General features: G+C 43.1%; 1 protein-coding gene across 2 annotated transcripts in view; it reads left to right on the top strand.

Annotated features, from left to right (window-relative positions):
* LPIN2 (lipin 2) overlaps positions 1-12,622 on the top strand; it is a 122,450-nt gene that overhangs the window by 18,970 nt on the left and 90,858 nt on the right. Inside the window, exon 1 of one of the 2 annotated variants that reach the window (XM_075826379.1) lies at positions 5,329-5,610. The exons of the other annotated variant lie outside the window; for it this stretch is intronic. Within the exon in view, the coding sequence (XP_075682494.1) occupies positions 5,518-5,610 (93 nt within the window). The 5' untranslated portion in view covers positions 5,329-5,517. Of the gene's footprint in view, positions 1-5,328; positions 5,611-12,622 lie in introns of those variants that run through there. 2 annotated transcript variants of the gene reach the window in all.

The following is a 12,622-nucleotide window of genomic DNA, read 5'->3' as shown; positions in this document are numbered from 1 at the left end:
GGGCCCCGGCCGTAGCGGTGTGTACGGTATGGACGAGTCGCGGACCGTCACCCGCCTTTGCGGGCTGTGCTTGCATTAACCCCTTAAGGACGCAGCCTAGTTTTGGCCTTAAGGGGGGATTCACACGAGCGTGTGTTCGGTCCGTGCGGGCCGCGTGGTTTTCACGCGCAGACCAATACAAGTCTATGGGGCAGTACAGACAGTCCGTGCTTTTTGCGCAGCGTTTGTCAGCTGCGCAAAAAGCGCGACAGGTTCAATATCTCTGCGTATTTCGCGCATCACGCACCCATTGATGTCAATGGGTGCGTGAAAACCACGCAGGTCGCACGGAAGCACTTCCGTGCGAACCGACTGAAACAGCGCACCAGCTGTCAAAAGGATGAATGTAAACAGAAAAGCACCACGTGCTTTTCTGTTTCCAAACATCCAAATGGAGTGTCTTTGAGATGAGCGAACCCGGACAATCGAACCGAACTTCACCGGGTTCGGCCGAACTCGTTTTGGCCGAACCCAGCAAAAATTTTTCCGGTACGCGATGTCCGGAGATAGTCACTGTCCAGGGTGCTGAAAGAGTTACTGTTTCAGCACCATGGACAGTGACTACCGATCCGAATAAACATGAACCTGTAAAATAAAAACGAAGTTCTCACTTACCGATAACTCCCGGCTTCTTCCTCCCGGGATGACAATTCAGTCCAAGTGACAGCTCCAGCCAAGCACAGGCTGCAGCGGTCACATGGACTGCCGCGTCAAATAATTTTTTTCCAATAATATGTAGTTTTGGCTGAAAATTTCTTATTTTCACAAGAAATAAAATACCCCATTCTGTTGCGCAATTTGTCCTGAGTGCAGCAATACCCCATTTGTGGTGATAAACTGCCGTTTGGGCCCATGGGAGGGCTCAGAACGAAAGGACCACCATTTGGCCTACTGAGGATTTTCTGGTGCGAAGTCATGTATGCAGAAACCCCTGAGGTACCAGTACAGTTGAAACCCGCAAGAAGTGATCCCGTTTTAAAAACTACACCCTTAAGGCATTCATCTAGAGGTGTAGTGAGCATTTTGACCGGAGACCTACAACCCATAAACTGTAATGTGGGTTCTCCCAGGTATGGCAATACTCTCAATGTGGCTGTTATCAGCTGCCTGGACACACAGCAGGGCTCAGAAGGGAAAGATAAGCTGTGCGGAGTACATCGGGGTAAGTAAAATTTGGGTAAATTATAAACCAAGGGATGTATGATAAATTTTAAAACACTTTCATACAGAGCTCTGGTTTTTCGGGACACGTGTCACATTGATATATTGTGTCCCCCCTCTTATAGCAGACTTTGCACCTCTTTTGACTTTTTCCCTTCTTGCCAGTTGGGGAACTTCTCCTGGAAAGTTTTGCCCTGGTATGATTCGTGTGGCCTCGCTTCCAGAAGTACTGGGTGCCCCCCCCTTCCTGGTTCCTAAAGATTAGGTTCTTGATAACCACCTCTTGAAACTGCAGGAAAGTTCCCCTTTGGACTGTACATCGACGTTGCACGTACGCATTGTACAATGCCATCTGTATGCTGTGCACGGCCAGCTTCTTATACCACACCGCATTGCGCTGTAGGGCTTCAGGACTTGATCTGACAAGTCCATCTCTCCCATGTACCTATTGTAGCCCAGGATGCAGTCTGGTTTGGGGGTCTCTGTACTGGTACCTCGTACAGGTACATGGGTACTGGTGTGACATCTCGTCTTGTACTTTACACACAATATGTTGCTGCTAGATTGTGCCCTGCTCTCACCCCTTCTTGTTTGCCCTGCAGAGTCTTAGGGAGGCCTCTCAGGTTTCTTCTAGCAGTGCCGCAGGACTTCTGGAAGCGAGGCAGTTGAAGAGTGGGAGGCTGATATAAAAATTATCCAGGTAGAGGTGGTGACCCTGGTCCAGCAGTGGGTGCACCAAATCCCACACAATTTTAGCATTAACTCCCAGTAAGGGGGGGGCATTATGGGGGTTGAATACTGGTGTCCTTCCCTTTTATATATCCTAAATTTGTAGGCATACCCTGATGCACTCTCGCACAGCTTATACATCTTCACACCATACCTTGCCTTCTTACCCGGCAGGTACTGGCGGAATTGAACCCTCCCTTTAAAATGTACCAAGGACTCATCAATAGAAATACACTTCTCGGGGGTGAATGCTTGGGAAAACCGGGCACTGAAATGGCCTAATAGGGGTCTCCATTTATACAAACGGTCAAAACTGGGGTCCTCTCGGGATGGGCATATCTCATGATCAGTATAATGTAAGAAGCGACGTATTGCCTTATTTTTTTAGGTTCCAGTTCAGTTCTGAAGTTGCTTTTGAGGGGCCTATATATTAGAAACCCCTATCAAACACCCCATTTTAGAAACTAGACCCCTCAAAGTATTCACAACAGCATTTAGAAAGTTTATGAACCCTTTAGGTGTTTTACAGGAATTTCGAGCAAAGTAGAGGTGAAATTTAAATTTTTTTTTTTATAACACAAAAGGTTTTACCAGAGAAACGCAACTTATTACTTATTGCCCAGATTCTACAGTTTTGAGAAATATCCCACATGTGGCCCTAGTGTGGTAATGGACTGAAGCACCAGCCTCCGAAGCAAAGGAGCACCTAGTGGATTTTGAGGCCTCCTTTTTGATAGGCACTATGTCCGGTTTGAAGAGGTCTTGTGGTGCCAAAAGTAACCCCATTTTGAAAACTAGACCACTTGAGGAATTCATTGTAGTTTTCTTGGGGTGTATGCGGCTTTTTGATCAGTTTTTATTCTATTTTTAAGTGGCGTGGTGACTAAAAAAACAGCAATTCTACTATTGTTTTTTTTTTTTACAGCGTGCACCGTGCGCTATAAATTACATACTCTATTCTGTGGGGCGATACGATAACGGCGATACCAGATGTTTATATTTTTTTTTATGTCTTATGGCGTTTGCACAATAAAATACGTTTTGTAAACAATCATTCACTTTTTGTGTTACCTTATTCTAAGAGCCATAACGTTTTGATTTTTTCCATCAAGAAAGCCGTGCGAGGACTAATTTTTTGCGTAACGAACTGTAGTTTCGAGCAGTACCATTTTTAGGTACATGCGACTTTTTGCTCTTTTTTTATTCCATTTTTTGGGAGGTGAAGTGACCAAACAATTGTGATTCTGGTACGGTTTATTTTATTTTACGGCGTTCACCGCGCGGGATAAATAATGAAATAATTTTGTAGATCAGGCCGTTACGGACGCGGCGATACCAATTATGTATAGTTAATTTGTTTATAAATTTGTATTAATAATAAAGGACTGATAAGGGAGAAGGGGGAATTTTTACTTTTAAAACGTATTTTCTTTTTACACTTTTTTTTTTTTTTTTTTTTTTTACTTTATTACTTTGTCCCACTAGGGGACTTGAGGGCAGGAGGCCCTGATCGCTATTCTAATACACTGCACTACATGCGTAGTGCAGTGTATTAGAGCTGTCAGCTACTCACTGACCGCAAGACTAGTGGGTCCTGACGATGGCAGAGCCGGACGCCATTGTTTTGTGTCCGGTTGCCATAGCCACCATCGCCAGCCGCTATCGCGTAGCAGGCTGGCGATTGTAGCTTAACCCCTAAAAAGCCGTGATCACTATTGAACACGGCTTTTCAGGGGTTAATCAGCGGGGACACAGCGATCGGTCCCCGCTGTATGAGCTGTGGCAGCTGCTGTACGAGACAGCAGCTGTCACAGCTCCTGTATGTGTCCGGAGAACGGCCGAAATGGCCGTTACTCCCGCGACGTACTATTCCGTCGCTGAGCGCGAAAGTATTGGTTAGCGCAACGGAATATTACGCCGCTGAGCGCGAAGGGTTTAAAAGGTATAGCAGCACAGTCCGTAAATGAAAAAAAAAATAGGATGTCCTATTTTTTGCAGGTCATTTCTACAGCCTGGATACTAACCCGTAAATATTTGGGAAGTTGTCCATGGCCCATACAAAATGAGTGGCTCCGTATTTTTATATGCCATTACGGGTCTGTAGTTGCGCTTAGAAATTAGTCGTGTGCATGAGGCCTAACATACGTCAAACTCTCATGACCCCTTTTCATGATGTACCAATTAAATGGTTACCACTATACCTTATGGGTGACTAATGCCACTGTTAGGCATACGTCCAACTCATCTGTCGACCACAGGCTATAATGGCATCCATTTAACAAATACATCACGAAAAGCTATTAAAAAAAACAAAAAACTACGTGTCTGACAGATGGCATACAGTAGCATATGGCACGCATAGAATACCATGTTTTAAAAAACATCATAAGTTTTAGCACTTTTTTTATATCTATACTGGACTTTGCGGGGTGAAATAGCAGTCTACTACGCTATTCCCGCCAAACTGAGTTCAAAAGGAAAATTTTGCCCTTGGTCTGACAAAGTCCTATGGACACATTCATAAGTATGTCAATTGCTTTCCCGACGTCTATGTTACAACCAAAATTTGTTTTGAACACGTCTTTACTGCCACAGCCAGATGTTACGCTGCAGTTTTTTGTTTAATTTTATTTTCTATCTTTCAGTTTTGCTTTGTTTTTTTTTTTGCTTTTTAGGCTATGTTTACACGGAGTATTGTGCAGGCAGAATTTCTGCCTCAAAATTCAGTTTGGAAGTTTGAGGCAGATTTTCCTCTCCCTGTACGCCGTTTTTCGTGGCGTTTTTCGCCCGCGGCCATTGAGCGCTGCAGACATAAAACGCTGCGAAATACGCTTTCTCTGCCTCCCATTGAAGTCAATGGGAGGTCAGAGGTGGAAACGCCCGAAGATAGGGCATGTCGCTTCTTTCTCCCACGAGCCGGTTTTACTGCTCGCGGGAGAAAACCACCCCCGCCTCCCATTGAAATCGACGGGAGGCATTTTCGGGCCGTTTTTTATGAGCTTTTTGACTCAGTTTCCGCGTAAAAAAAAACTCAGTGTGAACTTAATTTGACCATAGCCATATGTATATAGCATTCGGTTTTACTTTGGATTTTCAGATACAACACTTGAGTTGCACGAAGGATATTTGTAAATGGACTCCTACTGCATTGTAGTAACCTGACAGCTGGAGATAACATGTAAACGGCCATACTAGATAATCGTGCAATGACTTTGTTTATCGCTTTTATTTTTTTTTTTAATAGTGCCAAGAAGTGCAAAGGAATCATTAACTTTATCTGTAGCTTTCGTAGAAGTTCAAGCACACGGCATGTGACCGAGTACAAGGCCGTGCCCTCTACCTAAGAGCATGTTCAGGTTATTGTCTGTACATACATGAAGGAGGCTCTGGTGTAAACTGAAACTATTGGTCCTTTCGTCTCAGATAATAATGTGCCTTAATATGAAAGTGATTTCCTTTACAAGCCACAGTGAAAGAGAAAAGGCTATTTCTCACAAGTCAGACGGGGGAGTGAGAGGAGGTGCTACTATACAGAATATACATATGTGGTAGTACAATACTGTGCTATAGTTCTGACTAGAATGTGCAATGTTCCAGCTAGAAAGTGATCATGAATCTGAAATTATGGAGGATTCTGATGATGATCTTGACGACCAAGTAGGGACCTCGCCTAGTCTTCTGGTAAGACCTACATATCTACTACCTGTGGGTGTTTTTTTTTGTTTGTTTTTTACATGTTCCTGCACTTCTGTGGTGTTTTCTGTTAATCCTGAAAATTCAAATGGCTCCTGGAGCAGTCTAAACTGCTCTACAGTCCAAAAATATCTTCATAAATTTGCCAATATTTTACAGGAAGCACTAACAAAGTGGTTAACAAGCAACTAAACAATTGAGACTTACAGGCTCACAAACACAAAATGAAGGATATGTGGGGACTGAAAGGTATTAGCATTGTACTCGCTTCAGTATGTGAGTACAGTCACTAATATACATTGTGGTCCTCCGTCACGCTAATTATGATATTTTAATAGATTAATAGCACTGGCGGGGGACTGGAAGCCTAGTGGCACAGTCTTCCTTCATGATGACACGACTCTTCGTCATGTGACTGGCCCCGCTGTAATCTATGTAGCAGTTGTACAACTGTTTCATATTGTACAGTGGGGCCAGTCACATGAGTCATGTCATTCTGAAGGAAGACTGTACTGCAGGACCGGAATGTATATTAGCGAGTGTACTCGCATGCTGCAGTGTGTACACTGCTAGTACTTTTCGGTCCCCCAAATAAGTCACAAAAAAACTCCTGGTAATCACATGAGATTTTAAAATATAAATATCTGCTACTGGATGTGGCTAGGTATTTCCTGAGGATGCCGAACTTCTTTAAATGTCTATTGGTGTATTCACGCTACATTCACTATGTATGTTTGGCGTATCCACAGGGGCCCATTTACCCGACAGATGCCTAATAAGTGTCCTTTTGGCATCAGTCAGGCCGGTATAACTTTTTTTTGTGGAAAAGCGTTGTTGACTACACAATTAAAAAGGCTCCCCCCACAAGCATATGCTGCACAGTATATATGGGAGTCTATGGACAACCTATTCTGCTGTATGTCTATACACTGACATGCTTCTGAGCTATACGTCATGAAATCCTCCCGTCGTATACCTACATAGTATTTGCATTTTGCAGTATATATATACCCTGAGGGAAATCTCTGCCCACTAGCAAAATTACTCTGGCTCCTGAAATAGTCTTGTCTTCTAAAGTCTAGAATATATAATCCACTGTTGCTCTATAGCATTATATCCAAACCTGATTTAGCACTGCGTTTTGCAGCATTTTGTTAATACACACTAATGTAACAATTGATTTTATATTATGTCTTCGAATAGACAAGATTTATGTCTTAAGGGGTATTCCAGCCATCGGTGGGGGTCTGACCACTGGGTTTCAAAGTATCACAGCGCTTGCCTGTTTCCATCAGTGCCGTAGACTTTAAATGGAGCGGCAGATCTCCTCCTAGCCATGGTCATTCAAGCGATCGTGGGGGATCCCAGTGGTCGGACCCCCACCGATCTAACTTATCAGCTATCCAGTGGATAGGTGATAAATGGTTCTCGCTGGAATACCCATTCAAGTGTTTCTCTTAATGCAGAAAGTGAGTAGATTAGGTATGTTAAAATTGAAGGGGTTCTATAATTTTATGTAAATGAAACTTAAGAAGGGCACAAATGTCAGTTGATCCTGCAATAGTCTAAGGCTACATTCACACCACTGTACTGTTGATTTTATTGGGCAAACTTATTCTAAAAGGGTGTCCTTTTTAGCATACGTCTGACTGGAATATGTCAGGATTCCGCAGTCCCAACGATATTAAAAGGGTAGTCAACTGTACTTCCCAATACAATTGGGGAACAAAAACCATACTGCGTGATATACATTTTTTTTTTTTTCCTTGCATCACCTCAGACGTTTAATGGGTAAATTAAGGACTATAGGTTTAGAAAATATAGTTTGTAATTGGGTTGAGAATTGGCTCAAGGACCGTATCCAGAGAGTTGTGGTCAATGATTCCTACTCTGAATGGTCCCCGGTTATAAGCGGTGTACCACAGGGTTCAGTGCTGGGACCACTACGTGTTTGGGCGTCCACTTGGCAAATGAAGTTTAATGTAGATAAATGTAAAGTTATGCATCTGGGTACGAACAACCTGCATGCATCATATGTCCTAGGGGGAGCTACACTGGGGGAGTCACTTGTTGAGAAGGATCTGGGTGTACTTGGAAATCATAAACTAAATAAGCATGCAATGTCAATCAGCTGCTTCATAGGCCAGCAGGATATTGTCGTGTATTAAAATAGGCATGGACTCGCGGGACAGGGATGTAATATTACCACTTTACAAAGCATTAGTGAGGCCTCATCTAGAATGTTCAGTTCTGGGCTCCAGATCATAGAAAAGATGCCCTGGAGTTAGAAAAATTACAAAGAAGAGCAACGAAGCGAATAAGGGACATGGAGAATCTAAGTTATGAGGAAAGATTAAAAGAATTAAACCTATTTAGCCTTGAAAAAAGACGACTAAGGGGGGACATAATTAACTTATATAAATATATTAATGGCACATACAAAAAATATGGTGAAATCCTGTTCCATGTAAAACCCCCTCAAAAAACAAGGGGGCACTCCCCCCGTCTGGAAAAAGAAAGATTCAGCCTGCAGTGGCGACAAGCCTTTACTGTGAGAACTGTGAATCTATGGAATAGTCACTGCAGGAGCTGGTCACAGCAGGGACAGTAGATGGCTTTAAAAAAGGCTTAGATAATTTCCTAGAACAAAAAAATATTTGCTCCCATGTGTAGAAATGTTTCCCTTCTCCCATCCCTTGGTTGAACTTGATGGACATGTGTCTTTTTTTTTTTTTTTTTTTTTTTTTTCAACCATACTAACTATGTAAATTTTGTTCATATTTCTTTCTAGTAAACAATTCCTTAATGTTTCTTTTAGATCGGTTTGATTCTGATGAGTATAAACATTTATTTGTACGTGTAGAAACTGAAAAATCTATCCTGAGCAGGGTTTGCTCTCCCAGCTGCTGTATCTTTTGTTGGAGAGTTGACCATCACAGAGACCAGTAGCCCGAATGGAAAATACTGGTGTCGGACACCATTGCGGCACAATATGTTGTATTTTTTCCAATGGGTTTCTGGAGGTTCTAATTACAAGGCACTCGGTGCTGCAGTAAGACATTCATATACAGTTGAATATTGATGGAAGTCTACTGTGTAGCCGTAGTTTTTCATAAATGGGGGAGCAGGGCTAAAACTGGTGTAATAAGATGAAGCCATCTGTTTTCAATAACAGGATGATTCTTTAGCCTTGACTCCCTATTGCTCATTCTGAGACTAATAACGTGTCTACTTTTACTTTCACATTGAGACCTGCAGTAGTTTTGTCTTGTTTTTGTACTGCTTGAATATTTCTTTAATGGGGCAATAAACTCCGTTATCTTATCTGCTTTGTATCTGAATGCAATCTATTCCTTTTTATAATCGCCCTTTTTAAAGGTGGGGAACAGAGTAAATAAGGTTATCCAACTTAAAAAAAAAAACAAAAAACAGTAAACTATTAAACACTGAAAATGTTATAAAAAAAAAAAAAAAAGTACCAGTACCTACAAGACATCACTTAACTGCTGCAGCCAATTGGAGGCCTCCGGGGTCACGAGCCGCATTACTGGAATTATGATTCCCATCGCTGAGCGGTGATGCCAGTAATTCAGCACATGACTACTGAAGCCTCCGACTGGCTTCAGTGCTCACGTGCTGTCCACCTGAAAACAATGACTGGGAGGACCAGTGGAGAGTCGGTGCTGGATCACCAAGGAAAGGTGATACTGATTCTTTATGGTTTTAAAATATTTGCATCTCTTTTTTTTTTATTTTTTTATTTTGAAAACCCCGTTTTAATGTAGTGAACTTTAGTGGCATGACTGCCCTCGTCCTTGATTACTAGATTATCTAGTTTACAGTCTTTTATAGATGTTCTAAATTTAATGGGTCTGTAATTGACATCTGTCCTCCTTTAACAGGAAACTTTCACTAGTATTACAGGTTATGATTTTATTCAGTGGTTTAACAAAGGCTTTTAAGAATTAAGGCTGTGAGGGGCGGAGCCTGACCGCGGAGAGTGATGGCAGCTTAGTCTCTCGGCTCCTCACACACATGATCCGGGATCACTAAAATAGCAAGGCACGAACTCGAGAATGGTGAAGATCGGTAAGCCTGATACAGGGAACACTCGGGTACGCCAAAAACCCACAAAGGTCAAGCAGACCTGGACAAATTCTTAAAAATGAAGCCGTCCCAGAAAGCCAAAATGGCGCCGCCCGCGACTATAGAACCCAGACAGGAAGATGACTGATGAGGATAGCGATCAAGAGTCCGTCGCTGCCTCCACATCCTCACGCCAGGAGAAAGCTCCGATCTCCCGAGCATACCTAAAGAAAACTATAGTACAGGCTTTAACGCCAATGATGAAGGAACTTGCAGATATCAAGGCGGACGTCCACCATATTGGAAACCGCGTGGAGCACCTGGAGTCCGTGGTCACTGACTCGGTCAATTTCTGCGACTCACTGGGCCACAAAAAGTGCAGCAACAAGAGGCCCAACTTAATAAAGTAATGACACTCCTGGAGGATCAAGAAAATAGGAGCAGGAGGAAGAATGTAAGATTTAAAGGCATACCTGAATCCGTGACTTCAGAGGCATTACAAGCGGTGGCCAAGAAAATATTTGCCGATATGCTGGGACAGGAACGTGCTTCCGCAATTGTGATCGAACGGATCCACAGGGCACTACGCCTGGCACCGAGGACGTCGGAACCCCCAAGAGATGTGGTATGTGGCTTACTCCGCTTCGTAGATACCTCGGCTATCCTACAAGCAAACCGAGCACGTGCGGACATCGTTCTGGATGGCGTGAAAATTCAGCTCTTTCAAGATATTGCAGCCTCCACACTAGCAAAACGAAGAATGATGCGGCCTCTCCTTAAGTTACAGGACATGCGGCTCACATACAACTGGATGTATCCCTTTGGAAATGGTAAACGCCTCATCATTCACACTCCAGAGGATTTACAAGACACCTGGGAAAAGCTAGGAATCGCTCCTATGGAAATCCCTTCCTGGATGCCGGCTCATACGGACTTACATTTGCCGAATTGACCACAGCTCACACCATGGGCGACGGCGGGAAGGACAAGATCTCCCAGGTCCAAGAAAGGTCAAGCGAGAAAGGAAGATGGAGATCTTACCTGAATATGGACTTCCACCATTGACCCCACATGGGGTTCGTATGATATATTTGCCTTCTGTGTACTATGCATGGGAACAGTGAGTATGTTATGGCAGGTTTGCTGACTTCCCTTCATGTGTCACACTGATGCTGTTTACTAGTATCAAATAGTGCCTTAAAAATAAGAATATGTATATTGCCATAGTGATCCGGGATCAAGTATCGGCTCAGGGTTGATGTTTCTCTGTACCCCACACTCTTAAGATGAGATATGGCGCCTCTGTTATACGTGATTTGTGTTTTATTATGATACTTGGTGCTGTGCCTTCTTTGAGCTATGCATACCTGGATGCCCCGGGGCCTAAGGGTCGGGAGCTCCCCCGGGGGGGGGGGGGGGGGACTGATCCTTGATCTCTGGCTGCATTCATTTCCATTGTTAACTCGATGTTTCCCCCTTTTTGTATGTCTCCTATGTTACCTCCTACCTTTCACTCCGGTCTTTACAAGATAGATGGGATATCGCTACAGTTCACTATGATGCAAAGATACTCTGACACCTCATGGCGTTAACTAACATACTCACCTACAATGTTAAGGGTTTGAACTCTCCTAATAAAAGGAGCCAGGTCTTGATGCTGCTCAAATGGGAGAAAGCTTCTATAGTGTTCCTACAGGAAACGCATTTTAAAGAGGGAAAGATACCTAAATTACCTACCCATTATTTCAATAAGTGGTACCACTCTGGATCAACTAGCTCAGCAGCGAGTGGGGTGTCTATTGCGTTTCATAAAGACCTTCCTTTTAATCTTGTAGCACAGCATAGTATTGCCGATGGCAGAGCACTGTTCTTGAAGGGACATATTGGTAACTCCACCTACACATTCGCAAATCTATATGCTCCAAACAAATCACAGACAGGATGGTTTGATAAGATTTTAGACACACTAACTGTCTTTGCGGAAGGACCTATAATTTTGGGGGGTGATTTCAATGTTACGTTGAACCCTCTCCAGGATCCCTCCACTAGCAGATCCGCATTATCCTTCGCGGCTCTGGGGAAAATTAAACGGAAATTCCAGGGCCTACAACTAACAGATGCCTGGAGGTTGCTACATCCCTCGACTCGAGATTTTACATTCTACTCCCTAGCGCATAGGTCACATAAGAGATTGGATTATCTCTTTATTCATGAGAGTTTGGACCTATCTGAGCTGACTTTAGGGCTGGAAGCAAAGACTGTATCGAACCATTCACCTGTTAGCATTACTTTGCCTTTGATGGGGTTGCCCATCCGAGAGTGGTCATGGCGACTTAATGATACACTCTTGGATGGAGAATCACGTATAAACTATCTAACTGAACAGCTGAAATTTTATTTTGACACTAACACCGCTTCAGAAATATCGGCCACGTGCATATGGGAAACACATAAGGTTTATATGAGGGGTCTATTGATCTCCCTGGGGTCTAAGGTCAAAAAAGAAAAATCTAAACAAATTAATTCCCTATTGACCCGAATTGCTGCCCTAGAAAAGGTTCATAAAAAGTCAACCGCATAGGACGCTCAGGTTGAACTTGGCACCCTGAGAGTACAACTAAAAGATTTGTTGAACTTGAAAATGGCCAAAAATCTGATGTACTATAGACAGAAGATATATGCACATGGGGACAAAGGGGGCAGACTCATGACGGCCCTTATTAAAAAAACAAAAAGAAAAATCTTATTTAGAGAATTAAGGGAGCTGATGGGATAATACGCACCTCCACGTCCGATATAGCTAAAGAATTCATGTCATTCTATTCCTCCCTTTATAACATCGAGGACAAAACTAGAACTCAATCTGATCAGAGGGACACATGAGTATTTGACTTTTTAGGGTCAATCCAACTAC

Source organism: Rhinoderma darwinii, chromosome 5, assembly GCF_050947455.1.
Source record: "Rhinoderma darwinii isolate aRhiDar2 chromosome 5, aRhiDar2.hap1, whole genome shotgun sequence".
Classification (NCBI taxonomy): Eukaryota; Metazoa; Chordata; class Amphibia; order Anura; family Rhinodermatidae; genus Rhinoderma; species Rhinoderma darwinii.
The sequence above is the reverse complement of the archived record's forward strand: the minus strand, read 5'-3'. Positions and strand labels throughout refer to the sequence as shown.